This window comes from Pimephales promelas, chromosome 19 (genome assembly GCF_988280905.1).
Source record: "Pimephales promelas chromosome 19, fPimPro1.hap1.1, whole genome shotgun sequence".
Lineage (NCBI taxonomy): Eukaryota > Metazoa > Chordata > Actinopteri > Cypriniformes > Leuciscidae > Pimephales > Pimephales promelas.
In genome coordinates this window covers 31,702,748-31,720,568 of record NC_142787.1, presented here as the reverse complement: position 1 = coordinate 31,720,568, position 17,821 = coordinate 31,702,748, and the positions used below count along the sequence as shown (strand labels likewise).

Genomic DNA, 17,821 nt, shown 5'->3' with positions numbered 1-17,821 from the left:
CCAGATGCGTCCATCTGCTGCTTTCTCGAACCCTTCCAGTCCACAAACCTTATTAAGAGTGCATGCATGCCATATTTCATTGTCCTAAAGGAATAGTTCATCCAAACATATAATAATTCTGCCATTACACTCTCCTTGTTGGGAATCTAAATGGTTTGCACTCACGTTTATGTTAATAACTTTTGAACCGTAAGGGTTTGACAGATGCCGATTTCTTTTCATACCGATATACGAAGTTATCAAATTAGATGGTCTCTATGCAATGCTTTGGCATATTGACACCAAATTTTGCATGTGTCATCATCACCTTACTCTGACCTCACCACATCAAATTTGGTCACAGCGCCACCTAGAACCAGGGCTTGACATTAACTTTTTCCAATTTCTAGCCACTCAGCATTTCCTCTGGCCGTTTTGACATTGATACCAAGAGGAAAAACTGCCATATAGATATTTTTAACACTATCTCATAATCTGGCAGCAGGTATATTAGGCTGCTGTCACTTTAAGAACTATCACACTGATACACATGGATTTTCTTTCTCAACTGTTTATGTTCACTTAACCCTCAAACCGTATTCATTTTATAGCCCTTAATCCCGTAATTGTGGGCACAGGGGACTCAGGTGTGATCCTAATTTTTATGTATTATAAATATTATATCACTGTATTCGATAAAGTTTTGTCTATCCATTTATGGTGTTTTTTTAAATTTGGGGGGTATTTTGGAATTTATATACTTCAAAAAGTACCATATTTTCTATTTAATTTATGCTTATTTTGTTGTAAAATATGTTTTAAATAGGGCTGTGCAAAAATTAATTGTGATTAATCGCATCCAAAATAAAAGTCTGTGTTTACATAATATATTTGTGTGTGCTGTATATAATTATGTTGTGTATATATAAATACACACACATGCATGTATATATTTAAGAAAATGTGTTATTCATATATAAAATATTTATATTTATATAATATAGATTATGTATTTATAAATATGTACAGAATTTAAGCGCAAATAATTCTTAAATATATACATGCATGCATAGGTATTTATATATACAAAATAATTATATACAGCACACACAAATATGTTATGTACACACAGACTTTTATTTTGGATGCGATTAATCGCAATTAACTTTTGCACAGCCCTAGTTTTAAATGTTAATTTTTTTTAACTACATTAAAATATCATTCCAATAAGTTCTTAGAGCTAAAATGTAAAGATGAAGTGACTTTGCTGTCACCTGCTGTCTTATTTTGGTATTAAATTAACCAAAAAACAATAATATCAATAGCCACTATATGGCTATAACACTTAATGGCTGCATATATAGGCTTAACTCTATGAACCACTGTATAAAATGAATTTGACCTCTTAAGTTTTTGACTATCACAAGTTAAAGCAGAACTAACTGTGTTTTGGTAAATTCTCACCAAGAGCGGCATTTTGACATTATTTTCAGTGTGTTTGACTGTTTAAGTGCAATAAGCAGCTCAATTTAGTCGAGGAGGCTTTATATGCGTGCACAAAACTCTGCAGGAATGAGTCAAATTAAGCACAATGTCATGTCATGATACTGTGATCGCTAGTATCGTGTATCTATTCTGCGGGAAATGAGCACTGGAAGCGTTTCAGTGTATATGTATCAAAAAAATCTATATTTTTTGCCAACTTCATTGCTCTAAGTTTATTATTTCAGATGCCTTTTTAAAGACTACAATTGAAAAAATGCATATAGATTTAACCCGCTAAAGTGTCGAGTAGGAGTGTCTGCGTTGCACTACATTACAACAATCGTCTGAAATCCACCGGCATGTGCGGGTTGGTGGGTGTTAATGTCAAGCCCTGCCATTAAATCACATTACTAGTGATTGTATTCTTGATTTTTTTAGCCATTTCGCCTAAAATCATCTTCATATGTCTTTAATTGCTCATTGTTGCAGTTGGTCTGATGCTCCCAGCCATGCTTTGTGCTTATCCCATTCATTTCTGCTTGTATCTGTATTTAATATTATTATTATATAATATATTATAGTTTATTTTAAGAAGTGGCTCTGTTTCCTGAGGCTACACAGATTATGAATGAACATCTGGGCGGTGTGTTGGAGAGCAGCTGGATCTGGCCACGGGACAGAGGTGACAGAGATTTAGTGCTGGACTATAATCCAGCATCAGCCCTAATCAACCGTGAGCCGAGAACGAGAAGTACTCTTCTAATTCAGGCCATTTCTTTATCTTTAGCACCTCCTCCGCTCTTTGAAGTGCATGTCATTTTCCCCTTTAATGAGATTTCTTTTTTCCTCTCATTTGGTGTTCCAATTAAAACGTCTGTTCTTCAGCACATCAAATGTAGTTCATATGCGCTGTGTACATGCACAGGGCTGATGGTGCTATTAAAGGTGCTATACGGGAAGGATTAGGGGTGGGGTTAGGGATCAGGGGGCGGAGATGGGTGGGGTTAGGGATCAGGGGGCGGGGTTGGCTAGGATTAGGGGTGGGGTTAGGGATCAGGGGCGGAGATGGGTAGGTTTAGGGGTGGGGTTAGGGATCAGGGGGCGGGGTTGGCTGGGATTAGGGGTGGGGTTAGGGAGATGGGTAGGTTTAGGGGTGGGGTTAGGGTTTAGGGGGCGGGGTTGGCTAGGATTAGGGGTGGGGTTAGGGATCAGGGGGCGGAGATGGGTAGGTTTAGGGGTGGGGTTAGGGATCAGGGGGCGGAGATGGGTAGGTTTAGGGGTGGGGTTAGGGATCAGGGGGTGGGGTTGGCTAGGATTAGGGGTGGGGTTAGGGATCAGGGGGCGGAGATGGGTAGGTTTAGGGATCAGGGGGTGGGGTTGGTTAGGATTAGGGGTGGGGTTAGGAATCAGGGGGTGGGGTTGGCTAGGTTTAGGGGTGGGGTTAGGGATCATGGGCGGGGTTAGGATCAGGGGTGGGTTTGGCTAGGATTAGGGGTGGGGTTAGGGATCAGGGGGCGGAGATGGGTAGGATTAGGGGTGGGGTTAGGGATCAGGGGGCGGGGTTGGCTAGGATTAGGGGTGGGGTTAGGGATCAGGGTGCCGATATGCGTAGGCTTAGGTATATGTAAGGTGGTATATGTAAGATCCAGATCCAACTCCTCCCCCTGGATTTCATGTTCTGCAGTGAGGACCATCTCCATTTTCTTGCAGTTAAACAGCCGAAAGATATGTTATCTTCGGATAATATGATATGATAACATATTTGTGCATTTACCAAGTATGTGGTATTATAAAACAAAAAAAAACTTTTCAGTATTTTTATTTAGAATTTTTTTTTTTTAAATCTATTTATTGACAATATTTTTATGATACAGAAACAAAACGTATTTGTGTGGAAAAAAATGTTCTATATTAGTGCGAATGTGTGATTGAATTTGATACACCTCTACTGGACCTGGAAAACACTTTTCCTCTCGGACATTTCGGCCCCACTCAGTGTACTGTAATGCAGTTTTCCTACTGTTATTAGTTTTACTGACTTGATGGGTTTAAAAACTGTGGTTCAGGATTGCATCCTTTCTTTCTTTTTTTACTAGAACTGGCTGTATTGGCCTCTTTTGAATCACAATATTTTTATTTCCCTTGATAGTTATAATTAGACAGCATCTGCCCCCCTCTGTTGATTTGCAATCCGCTGGATTTAATTGCATGAGCTTCTCTGTGGCTGGACGTTTTGCTGAGCTTTGTTATTCGCAAAGAGGCAATCTCTTTCGTGTGTGTGTGTGTGTGTTGTTTTATACAAGATGACCTAAGCATTTTAGAAATATATACACTGCCATTCAAAAGTTTGGGGTATAAGATTTTTTGGAAAGAAAGAAATTATTACTTTTATTCAGCAAAGACTCGAGTCAGCTAAAGTAACGCAAGTTACTGTTTTCTCATTTATTGACTGATTTATTTTTTACTCACTTGCACAGATACAGATTCCTCAAAAATGAATAAAATCAGTGAAATGCTACACAAACTTCCAATAATTAAATATGTTAAATAAAACAAATATTTCTATGGATTTAATCTCACTTTATTGATTGAATACTTGCTGCTGCTGACCTTCAACACTTTAGTTAAACCGTAAGCAAAAATGACTTTAGATTTTTTTGCTTTTATTGGCCTAAAAAGTGTTAAACTTTCTTCTCGTGGATCCTATTCGTCTGCAATCCAGCACAGCTGAAAGCTTTGTTTGAGCGGCGCCCTCTATTGTACACCAGCGATTTTGCATTTCCTTAAGCCTAATTTAAATTTTGGTGTGTTTACATTTGCCAAAAAATATACATTTTTTGGTATAAAACTAAGTAACACAATTAGTTACTTTTTAGGGTAATAAATCAATATTGTAAGGCATTACATTTCAAAGTAACTTTCCCCAACACGCCACACAACTACCTTAAGGACCTTCTTTGATAGATATCAACATAAGGCATTGAATAAACCATGTCTGTCTACATGCTTCCCCAAAGCACACCTGATAATATTTAATAAAATCTGATCAACATATTCTTTCCCACACCAAACACACAAAACCCGTGACCTTTTTTTCCCAATGTCACAAAGCTTCTTCCTCTTCGGCACAACAAGAAAGAAACTTTCAGTACTGCTTTGAGAGACATGTGCATTCACTTTAGAGAAAACTATACCTGTGTCTTGTTTCTCACAGAGGCAAGATATTTTACACATGTGGTATCAGTTTATGAGGCTGTAGGAAATGTTTGATTGCTTTGGCTTCCTGGAAAAGAGCGCAGTCATGGGTTTGGGGCGGACTGGACACGGCGACCCTCGGAGAAACGGTCCGATTAGTGGACCCTGTTAGGAGTAATCACAACGACACGGTCCAGAACGAATTCCCGAGGCCAGAATAAATCTAATTGCAGCTGTGTAGAAATGACCAACTTCCATGCACATTCTTTTCTCGTCCTTTGGCATACCGTTTAATTTGGCTATTTCTGTATGTCTGCTATGTAATTAACAATGAGGAAGATCACTCGCCGATACTTTTACTTAAAGCATTCACAGGGTCAGTGAACTTCAAGTCAAGTCAAGTGTATTTATATATTGCTTTTCACAATATATTGCATCAAAGCAGCTTCACAGTATCAATCAAACATAATAACAATGTTTGTTTCTTAGTGGAAAAACATCCACGTTTGGCAGAGCTGATCAAGGGGATTAATGATTGGTTGATTATATTCAATATTCATGTCTTATTTTGAAGTTTAGTCACAGTCTTTCTGTTTTATGTGATCCTATCATGTGCTTCCACAGTCTCATGTGTCACGTTCTCATTGGTTCATTCATTGTTCATTGCTTTCAGGTGTGTCTTGTTAAGTCATTTGTCTTCAGGCTTGTTTGACTGGAAACAGTGCATGCTGGTCCGAAATTTTGTCCGACTTTATTCGTGTAAACAGATGCTGTATTAAAGGAGTAGTTCACTTTTAAAAAAACTTTTGCTGATAATTTACTCGCCCCCGTGTCATCCAAGATGTCCATGTCTTTCTATCTTCAGTCGAAAAGAAATTAAGGTTTTTGATGAAAACATTCCAGGATTTTCTCCATATAATGGACTTCAATGGGGTCCAAAAGACAGTTTCAGTGCAAACTGTTCAAAGGGCTTTAAATGATTCCAGATGATGAATAAGGGTCTTATCAAGCGAAACGATCGCTCATTTAATAAATAAATAACAAAGTTTAAGTTTTATAAGCTCAAATGCTCGCCTTGCTCTGTTCTGTGATGTGCGTTCGTGACTCTCCTATTCGAACTCGTTCATCAACATCATTCAACGAACGAAATGAACAAATTGAGTCAGAAAAAGATTCGTTAATTTTCTGGCTTTTTTTCAGTCTAGAAAGCTCCAAATTCACATTTCTTCTACATAAGAATAAGAGATGAAGTATCCCTTTAATAACTTACAAACAATTCTGCTCTGTACCCCACCCCTAAAACTATATACCGACAGAGGCGACTGCAACATATCTTCATTTGCACCACTTTTGCTACCGCTTTTGGAATTTTTACAATGAATCACCCCAAAAGATTCACAAAATAAAAATGTTCTAGTTTAGAAATTAAATGTATGGTCATTAAAGAAGACGTGTATTCAAGTTATGCATTGAAATGTGAATAAATGAATAAAACAGAACGAAACGAGCACGCCTCAACGTTTCATTCACGCTTAGGGAACGCTTTAATTAGCATGGCTATAGAGAGTTTGTGTGTCGCATGTTTCCCACCCTGCGAGACAATAGAGGAGCGCCTCACTCGGGGGCTCGAGCAAATCACGCCCCGCTTCTCCCTGCGCTCGCCGACGCTCTGAGCCACGTTTCTAGGTCAAACGAGTCTGTTATGAATAATAAAACGAGTCAGATTTAAATGGAATATTTATAGAAGCGCACAACAGCAAACGCTGCACCTCCTTCCTGTATTATTTTCTCTGATGTCTGCGGTATTCAGAATATTTCCTCCATCTTGTACTCTTTACCGTGGCATATTCAGCTCTGTGTGTGTGTGTGTTTACCGTTATGTTAGCCGGGGGGATTGTGAGACAGACTGTGAATGAGCCAGGGCCCTAATGACTCGGGCTGAGGCCCCTGACGGGGACGGTGATATTTGGTTGAGGGGGAATGGTTCGGTTAGAGGTGATGAAAGAGGAACTCGGGAGAAGGAGAGGTTTTATAATTCTGCCCTCGATGTTTAATTGTGGGACCACTCAGATGGAAAACAATTAGAGCGTAGTCAAGTAGGTCTATTTTGGTGCTGTAGGCTATTTATTTTCCAGTGAACTTATTTTCAGCTCCTCTAATCAACATAATAATTGCAGGATCCAAGTAATCACATGTGATGGATTCTGTCCACTCTTTCTGTACTGGATACTCACATGACCTTGCACTGGGGGGCCAGTGTTATTCTCCCTCAACATTATTATATCTATCAGGCTACTCCATATTGATAAACCACTCACTAAAATAAACATTAAAGGATACAGAACTATATTCGCTCACCCAAATTCACTCATTAGTACACTTTTATTAGTGTAGCCTTCTCCAAGCAATGATCTGGAATGCAGTTTCCTGCATGAAGTATAATTATATAATATATAATTATATTATATAAGCCTTATATACTATATTATAGTATAGTATAAGGAATATGTTAGTCTATAGGCGCTGCGTCATACCATTACGCCGGCTGCACTCGTGGTACGGCAGTAAAGTGTCTTGATTATTACGCAGGAATGAAAGTATAGTTCCTAGCCATATCAGCCTAAGAAATTGAAACTTTACATTATCCGTCTTATTAGTGCACGATGTAACTATAGAAGAGTCAAGTTTTAAATAGGAAAAATATCGAAACTCTAACTGACTCGAAACTGCTAATAGTCTTGTCCACTTCGATGATGTATGCTAAGCTATGCTAAAAGTGGTAACGTTACCGCCGGAACCGGAGATCGGCTGAATGGATTCAAAAACGGTAAAACTCAACAGTTTAACTCTGGGAGAGTTGGAAAATGAGTACTTAAAACATTTGTGTACTCCTTTTTAACAAGGAAACCACAGTTTCTAATCGACAAAGTTTCTGTTTTTATTAGATTTTAGGACGATATATTCACAGCATTGTAATCAGTTCATCTAAACAACAAGACACGCCATTTTGATCCGTTTCCCGCTCACGGCAGAACTTCTGTTGTCTTTACTAGCGTAGCAGCAAACTCCCACTCGTTCTTCTTGCAGTGATGTGGAACGAGATTAGCTGCGCACTACAGTATGTTAATGATTATCTCCGTTATTTAAAGAACGAAATATCAAAGCCTTGGCATGTTAGAAATGCGGGGATATATTTTATCTGAGCCTGCACAATTCATTAATATCTCTAGATATCACGATTCGCTTGTAACGTTACCAGAATCCTCGCTTTTGCAGGTAAGCGTGAGGTAAAGCACTTTTATTAGAAGCATAACAAGTACTAGTGCTCCATATTTTATCCTCCTACACACACACAGCTCTCAGATGACAGAGGATAATGCCTTTTTCTCCTCGGAGCTAACATCACCCTTGTCCCAGAGTGCACTGCTTTGGCCTTCTGGATAAAACGCGTTCCAGTCTGTCTGTAGAGATGAGATTTATCACTTTATTTTATAGTCCTGTTCCCAATGTACATGCATACTATATACTTATAATAGCAGGAAGTGTAATGCATTAAAACACATGAAATCCGCCAATATTATAAAGCCTTCTGGTTGCAGTTATTAATGAAAAGATAATGCATTATTATGAAAACTTTTATAATGCATTATGCATAAGGGTACCAATACGTACCAATATTATTTTTGCATTGTTGTTGCTGCTGAATTCTTTGATTGAATATCCGCTTTACTGAATGTTCTCCTCTTTCTCTCTTCTCCAGGGCCTTATACACATATGAAGACGAGAGTAATGATTTGATCCTGTCTTCATCGGGAGGTAGGCGACATCTCAACTCACCTCCTCTACAAATATAGACGATCTAATAATAACCGACCAGAATCTAGTCATGCACAAGCAATAACTCTGTCGGCTGTGACTGATGACATTCATTTGCATTGTTGATGTAGCGTGATTATGCCACCGTGTGATTTGTATCATGACACGGAAGCCAAACGCATTAAACGTGATATTAACACTGTTGGAGTCGTGCACAGACAAACATCTTTATTGATTTGCAGCTTATCTAAACTATCTTAAACTCAACGGACTTGTATCCCGCCATCTATGAACCGAACATATCCCAAACACCGGCGTCAGTAGCAGTAAATCAAACCGTACGGTCTCTATAGAGCTGGAGGACGGAAACCTGTCATTTCACTCTGATGACTATCATTGAGTCTGTGACCGAGGGAAGGCTGTTATTAAGGGCCGTGTTGATTAGCAGAAGTTCGATTTGTTGTGGGAATTCTGTTTGCAAGAGATTTCCCGCAGTGTTTATTTACAGTGAACCGTTTGATACTCTTGTTCCTGAAGTGTTTGCGTCTAAAGCCGTCATTTTCCTGCATCATAAGCATTTAACGGTCACCCCCCTTTTTGAGAATGGGGGTTAAAAAGCACTATTCACACTTAAATGGTTGTAATTCAAGAATGCTTTGGAATATACCCAAGTTTGGTCTTGTTTTAAAGGAAACACTCAGCAGATTATTGCTGAAGTGAAAACAGTTCAAAAAATGAAAGTATGAAAAAGTTATGGAAGTTTAAATTCACAGTAAATCAAATATAGTGCATTATATATTTTTTATTTTATATAAAATATATATTTTACAAAATATTTTTACTCCAAATTTGAAGTTGATATCACAAAAATTGAAGTTCCCATGAGATTTTGTTTAGGCGCAGTACCAAAAATAGCCACCGGGTGCCATTGAATTCCATTGAATTAAGTTGTATATATTCTGCCTTAACAAATTAATACATTTCTGTCCAAATAGCAATTTTGTCACAAAATTTGGAACCTTGAGACACAGACCTTTCTGACAATATGTGTTTTGTCAAGATTATAAAAGGTTTTGATAATAAATTATGAAATATAATGATGCCCAAAAGGGGAGGAGCCTGATAAAATAAGTACGGTTTCTATGGTAACAAAAAATATTATATTTTAGAGGATAATATAGATATAGATATATATATATATATTATAATTTTTAGAGGATAATATTATATTATGTTTTTTTTATTGAAAAATACTAGATTATATGTTTTATTATGAACTTTTAGCATAAAAATAAAAGTTTCAGTGATTAAAAGTGGGTGCATCGACTTTTTGTGACAAAGGTCAGATTTTTTGAGGTGCACTCTTGTCATAAATTCAATCAATTACTCTTCCTACATAATTTGTAACACAAAACAGGGGTAGAATATTTATCTAGAAGTCTTAGACCTTTCCAACAATATATAATTTGTCATAATTAGATTAAGATTTAATAGAAATATAGTGAAGTAAAGTTAGGCGTTCTGGTTACATGCCTGTAAATATGAGAATGATGCAAACCATCCATCCAAACTTGAGATATATTGAATAACGATATGACGAGTAGATATTTAGCTCAGCCAATCGGATTTCAAAGCAGAAAGGATTGATGCGTTTGAAAATTTTGGTTAAATTAAAAAATGGTTAAATTTTGACTAAAAAACAATGTAAGTATTATTACTGCAGTTGCTCCACTGCTAACTGAGGGACATCATGTACTTTTGTTTCTAAACTGTGATGGTTGTGTTTGACAGATGGCGGTCTGGCAGAGATCGCAGTCACCTTCGATAACACTCGGATCATGTACGGTTTCTGCAGTCTGAAGGAGCCCACGGCCGCCCTGCCGCGCTACGTCCTCATCAACTGGGTAAGATGACGCAACAACCGGCGCTCAGCGACACTGACATTAGCAAGCCGTTAGCAAGAACACTTCAGCTGAAGGACGGAGCACAGTCAGTCGACATCAGTGCCACTCTTTAATTATACATGCAATCTTTTATCTTACAAAAGCAGGAAATCGTCTTGTTATGGTGGTGGGAGCGAGACCCCAAGTCTAATCCGGATATTTAGCCCCCACAATCCTCAATTAGTAGTTATGAAATTGCTACTGTATTTTGCTGAAGCTCTAAGATTAGATCAGATTAGAAGATACATGTGCGGTCAGCTTGAGATAGGCCAGAATGACAGAAACTTGAAGGCATTTTGACGTTTGAATATGAGTTGGAAGGCGGAAAATTATAGATGAATCAAGAATAAAGTAAATGTAAGCCTCCAGTCATTCGTTTATCTCTCCAATTAAATGATTTACACTGCCGGTCAAACGGTTGTAATAGTTAAGTTTTTTTTATGTTTTTGAAACATTAAGTCTTTTATGGGGGCAGTTGTGGCCTAATGCTTTTAGAGAGATGGACTTGTAACCCAATAGTTACTGCTCAAGAAACATTTCTTATTATTATCAATGTTGAAAACAGTTATGCTGCTTAAAGGAGTAGTTCACTTAAAAAAAAAAAAAACTTTTGCTGATAATTTACTCACCCCCGTGTCATCCAAGATGTCCATGTCTTTCTTTCTTCAGTCGAAAAGAAATTAAGGTTTTTGATGAAAACATTCCAGGATTTTCTCCATATAATGGACTTCAATGGGGACCAAACGCAAACGGTTCAAGATCCAAAAGACAGTTTCAGTGCAAACTGTTCAAAGGGCTTTAAACGATTCCAGACGACGAATAAGGGTCTTATCAAGCGAAACGATCGCTCATTTAATAAATAAATAACAAAGTTTAAGTTTTATAAGCTCAAATGCTCGCCTTGCTCTGTTCTGTGATGCGCGTTCGTGACTTCAGTTCGAACTCGTTCATCAAAATGAACGAATCTTGAAAAAGATTTGTTCATTCATCCGTTCATCTGGAATCGTTTAAAGCCCTTTGAACAGTTTGCACTGAAACTTGCCTTTTTGACCTTGAACCGTTTGGTCCCCATTGAAGTCCATTATATGGAGAAAATCCTGGAATGTTTTCATCAAAAACCTTAATTTCTTTTCAACTGAAGAAAGAAAGACATGGACATCTTGGATGACACGGGGGTGAGTAAATTATCAGCAATTTTTTTTTTTTTTAAAGTGAACTACTCCTTTAAGATTGTTGTGGAAAATGTGATGCCCCACCATTCAAAAGTAAAGTAGGGTAAATAGTAAATAGTAAAGTAGGGTAAATAAGATTTTAAAAAAGAAAGAAAGAAATTAGTCCTTTTATTCAGCAGGGATGCATTAAAATACATAGGAGGCGTAGATTCCTCAAGAATATTAATACATTATTAATAATAGAGCACCAGTAATATAATTGAGCATTTCTGTAGGATCATGTGACACTGCCGTAATGATGCTGAGATTCAGCTTTGCCATCACAGGAAATAGTTACATTTTAAAAAATGTAAAAAATAGAAAACAGTTATTTAAAATTGTCGTAATATTTCACAATATTACTGTTTAACTGTATTTTTTTTTTGCTTAAATAAATGCAGCATTGGCAAGCATAAGAGACTTATATAAAAAAAAAAACATAACTTACATAAAAAAACATAATTATTTCAAACTTTTGACCAATCATTCAATTTGAAGTTGAAGTACAAGCACACAAGCATAAAAAGCACACAACTCCTATGAGTCACTAAATACTTTTATTATTTTCTTGTTCGTTTAATTACAAGCATGTTTTGTACTTTGTATTTTTCGTACTCACAGTATCTCTTTATGTCACAGCAATTATTCTTTATTTTGAATGGGACCTGATCAGAGAAGTGTCTCTATTGTTAGTTGTCTCTCTTTAAATGTATTGGCTCCTTGTAAATGCCCCTAATGGCTGCAGAGGAACACAATATTCACCTCCCTTTAAGGTTCAAGGATGTTATTATCAGTTTTTGGTTTTCTGAAAGCAGTGGGAGGTTGTGTAACGACCTAGGGGAGCAATCTGAGACAATTATATATTGGCAGTACTCTGAAGAGTTTATTTTTTTCCCATTCACACGGCAGTTGAATTCTCTGAATACTTGACGATGTGTGTTCAGGTTGGGGAAGATGTGCCCGATGCTAGGAAGTGTGCCTGTGCCAGCCATGTAGCCACCATAGCCGACTTTTTCCAGGTGGGTCTCCCCAAGGTAAAACAAACATCTTTTACTTCCCTTTTAAATTAGGTAATGATACATGAACCCATCGTCACTCATTCTGACATCATCTGTCCTCTGAGCATGCGAGGAGTGTTAGCTGATAGGAAATGAAAACGGAAATGTGATTCATCCAAAACACTGTTCTTTGTTAATGTTGGCGTGAAGCTAGCAAACACTTATTTGCAGTACTGTATATGCATAACATATATTTTTAAAATAAAAGTTGTTTTGTGATATGAGGTCATGTTTTAATGAGATTCACACATTGAAACATAATTGGTGTTTTCAGAAGTTCAAAAATTGACTCTTAAAGGGATAGTTCACTTTGAAATTAATTTTTGATATGTTTTATCTCACCTCAAGGGCATCCAAGATGTAGGTGTCTGTTTCCGCACAAACCGTTGTTGTCTATCAGTCATACACTGGAGGCTAAGGGGGTCCACCAAAAAGCAGCACAGAGAAGTCCAAATTAAACATGATTTAATGACTCATAAATGTAAGTACACATTGATGGCCTAAGACACGAAACGAGCGGTTTGTGTGACAAAAAACCAACAGTATTTATATAGTTTTTACCTCGTGTAATCACAGTGATCTGAATCCGTTGTTCAATGTCCAACTGAACCGAACTGAATCAGTTCAATGTTACGCCGGAAGTGATCGCTTGCGTGTGACGTCACTCAATATTTACACGGAGATTTCGGAAGTTTTACCTTTTACTAAACATATTTAGATATGCCAAAATCGTCTTCCATTGCGGTTTCCCGTATATCTAAATATGTTTAGTGAAAGATAAAACTTCCGAAATCTCTGTATAAACAAAGAGTGACGTCGGCGCGCAGACCGAAGCGCCCGTGCCGTCAGATCATTTTGTCATGGCTGTGATTACACGAGGTAAAAACCATATAAATACTGTTTGTTTTCTCACACAAACCGCTCGTTTCGTGTCTTAGGCCATCAATGTGTACTTACATTTACGAGTCATTAAATCATGTTTAATTTGGACTTCTCTCTGCATGCTCTTTGAGGTGGTGACCATAGACCTCCATTATATGACTGACAGACAAGAACGCTTTGACCTAAAAATATCAAAATTGAAACTACTGCGGAAACAAAGACACCTACATCTTGGATGCACTTGAGGAAAGATAAAACATACCAAAAATTAATTTCAAAGTGAACTATTCCTTTAATGCATGAATTTTTTACTAACGTGCTTTTCGATATCACTTCTGTTGTTGTTCAGGCTTTGTTTGACAGCATGCCTCTTTAGCTCTTTTTGTGCTCCAGCAGATCAGAGTAAATCATGTGGGTGGGCCACAGAGTCTTGGTGGGGTTGTTGGATGTGTGTGTGTAACTAACTGCTGGTATTGTGCAAAAAGATGTTTTTAGATGACTAACCCGCTCCTCTTCATGGCTATTGTATTGGAGGTGTCTGCCGGTGTGAGGTCGCTCTGCTTTTCAAGCCTCTCAGTCTCTTCAACGTGTGTGCGTGGGTGAGAAAAGGAGAGAGAGAGAGAGATTAATGCATTGAGGGAGAGAAACTCCATGATAAAACATCAGCGAGACGACCAAGGCCGCCGCAGAGATTGTGCTTTTGGGTTGAAAGAGAGACGGTGCTATGAGGAATGAATTGATCTAAAGTGCCAGTCAACTCACCGCTTGCTCTTTTTGAGCGGCTGAAAACACTGATGGCAGTATTCGTGTCGGAGAAATACACATGAACTAGATATAGTCGGTTTGTTTGATATTCTTACAAAAGCTTAGTTAGAGGAAGAGCTCTTTATTCTCAAAGACTTGTTTTGTTTCGCATGAAAAGCCTAATTGCATGTGAATCAATCATTCATACTCATTCCTTCATATGTTATTAACTGCAGTTATTCACTTGACTGGACTAATTCTTTCATTAATGATATTATTGATGAGTTAATAATGTACACCACTGTTGATTTTTATTTTATTTATTTTTTTTAGATTTTTTTCCGCAATTAATCGCAACCAAAATGTTTGTGTTTACATAATATATGTTGGTGCAAAGTGTATAATTATTTTATATATATATATATAAATACAATATTTAAAACATATATTTTCATACTGTATATAGGTTTATATATAATTTATATTGTATATAAATATAAATATTTTATATATTATATATAAGTATTTTTTTTTTCTTAAATATACATGCATGTGTGTATTTATATATATACAAAATAATTATTCACAGTGCACACACATTTTATTTTGGATGCGATTAATCGTTTGACAGACCTATTTTTTTAAGTATATTTTAAACCTAATATTAACCTATTTTTTTAAGTTTTTTTTCTTAAATATACATGCATGTGTGTGTATTTATATATATATATATTCAAAATAATTATACACAGTGCACACACATTTTATTTTGGATGCGATTAATCATTTGACAGGCCTATTTTTTTAAGTGTTAAAGAAGGTACTTTTATTTATGAAGGGTGCATTAATTTGATCAAAAGTGACAGTAAAGACATTTTAAATAAATACTATACTATTTATTGAAGAATGTTGAAACTATTTTAGTATTAGATACAGCACAACTTTCTTAAAAATTGAAAATATTAATAAATGGGTTTTTTTTAGCTGGAAATCAGTGTATTTAATGATTTCTGAAGGATCGTATGACACTGAAGAGTGAAGACTAGAGTAATGGCTTCCATTCCAATTCCATGTTTTCAAATAAAAAAAAAATTAAATAGTAATAATATTTCTCAAAATTATTGATTTTAGTGTTTTTGATCAGATAAATACAGCCTTGGTGAGACTACATTACAAAAACATTACAAATCTTACCAACCCCAAACTTTTCAAGAGTTGTGTACATTTTGTTGCAGTTGCACCAATTGAAAATATGGCAAGGCATTGGCTAGAAAAAATTTTTTTCATAGACTTATATTCAGTATATGTGTGTATTTTAATAGAAAATATCAGATGAACATATTCTTTGTAAAAAAAAAAAAAAAAAATCTTAAATGGACTTTTTTTTACTGGTTTGCAGAAAAAATGAATCAGACTTACAATTTCCAAAACCAAGGCACAAACAAGTCGCCGAAGAAGACTTTTGAGACCAATCCCAATAAATACACAGAAATGAATCAAATTACCAACACTAATGAGACTTTTGAAACATTTCCCTCTCAACAGTCTCACACAAAGTCACATGACTTTGGTCATGTGGTTTCTTTTGGAAACCTGTAGAGCTAATGCTTTTGTGACTTTCTTCTTTTGTCTGACTCTCTTGTGACAGTTAAAAGAGATCTCGTCATTTAAATGCACGGTTAATGCTGGTTGCCAGGTGACGTGTGTGTGTGTGTGTGTGTGTGTGCAGCAGTACTACTGATGTATTTTTTTCTCTCTCTCCAGGGTGTTGACGTCGTCGTGAACGCCAGCACCATAGACGACATCGACCCCTCCGCCATCGGACAGAGGCTGACCAATGGGACGGCTCCGGTGGCCAGCCCAGTGTTGAGCCGCCTGCGAATGAAAGACGAGGAGAACTCGGAGAACGTTGTGCGTGATTGGTGACACAAGGGCTCGTTTGCATGCACACTAGAAAGGGGTCAAATCAAGTAGTCTGTGAATGGCTCTCTAATAGTGTGATTTGTGACTCAAGGGCACAGCCTTTCTGCTGGTTTTAGAGGGAAAAGCCAGAGGAACTGAAACAATGATCGCTTATACGAAACACACTTTAAAATAACCCAGATCCTTCACTTATCTGAATGACGTCTCTGCCAAGTATGCACTACGTCAAAAGTTTGTAATGATTACTATTTAATGTTTTTGAAAGAAGTCTCTTATACTCGCGTTAAAAAGAGTAATATTGTGAAATATTATTACAATATGAAAGAACTGCACTGTAAGTTATATGATCAATAAGTTTTACAATTATGTTTTTACTAGGGCTGTCAAACGATTAATCGCATCCAAAATAATGACATATGTGTGGTTGCACTTTGTATAATTATTTTGTATATATATATATAAATACACACACATGCATGTATATTTAAGAAAAAAATTATTTATATATAAAATATTTATACATAATATAAAGTGTATATAAATCTATATACATGAAAATATTTCTTAAATATATACAAGCATGTGTGTGTATTTATATATATATATATATATAAAGTAATTATACACAGTGCACCCACATATATTTTGTAAACACAAACTTTTATTTTGATGCGATTAATCGCGATTAATCGTTTGATAGCCCTGGTTTTTACATTGCTTTAACTCATCAAAGTGACTTTTTTTTAAAAGTTACACAAGATGCATCTAATTTTTAAGTCAGTTTAATGTCTTTTAAGTATTGTGATTTGAATATAATTTATTTATTCCTGTAATGTAAAGGTATATTTCCAGCATCATTACTCACAAAACATTTCTTCTTATTATTGTTGTCAGTGTTGAAAACAGTTGTGCTGTTTAATATTTTTGTGGATGCCATTCAAAGGTAATGAAAACGGTATTACATTTGTTCAGCAGGGATGAATTAAATTGATCATTTATGATGCTATAATTAATTCAAATAAATGCTGTTTATTGAACTTTCTCTTCATCAAAGAATTCTGAATAAAAATGATCATGGTTTCCACAAAAATATGAAGCAGCAAAAAACATTTTCGCCAATGAAAATAAGAACTTGTATTAATAACTAAGCACTAATGGGTGGCAATTGAGCATCAGATCATCATATTCGAGTGATTTCTGAAGGGTCATGTGACACTGACACAAAGGCATAAATTACATTTTAAAATATATTCAAATAGAAAACAGTTCTTTTAATTGAAATAATATTTCCCAGTTTTTACTGTATTTTGATTAAATAAATGCTGGCTTGGTGAGTATAAGAGACTTCTTTCAGAAACACATAACATATATGTATGCTTTATTGAATCCCCTAAAATTTGGTTATACCTTAGCGTTTCAACCAGTAAAGTTTAAGAACTGTTAAGAGATGTTGGTATAATCTAATCACAAGGTCTCAACAAGGATAGTAATACCAGAATTTTTTGGTCTTGTGGGGACATTTTTGGGAAATTATGGTTTTTTAAAACTCTAAATGACAAACATGAAACATGAAAACCCAACATAT

General features: G+C 36.2%; 1 protein-coding gene across 6 annotated transcripts in view; it reads left to right on the top strand.

The window, feature by feature from the left end:
• dbn1 (drebrin 1) overlaps positions 1-17,821 on the top strand; it is an 81,265-nt gene that overhangs the window by 40,389 nt on the left and 23,055 nt on the right. For 5 of the 6 annotated variants that reach the window (XM_039676152.2, XM_039676156.2, XM_039676155.2 and 2 more), the window contains exons 2-5: positions 8,420-8,475; positions 10,267-10,379; positions 12,574-12,663; positions 16,078-16,224. In XM_039676152.2, coding sequence (XP_039532086.2) covers positions 8,420-8,475; positions 10,267-10,379; positions 12,574-12,663; positions 16,078-16,224 — 406 coding nt within the window. The remainder of the gene's footprint in view (positions 1-8,419; positions 8,476-10,266; positions 10,380-12,573; positions 12,664-16,077; positions 16,225-17,821) is intronic. The other variant, XM_039676153.2, reaches the window with a different exon arrangement.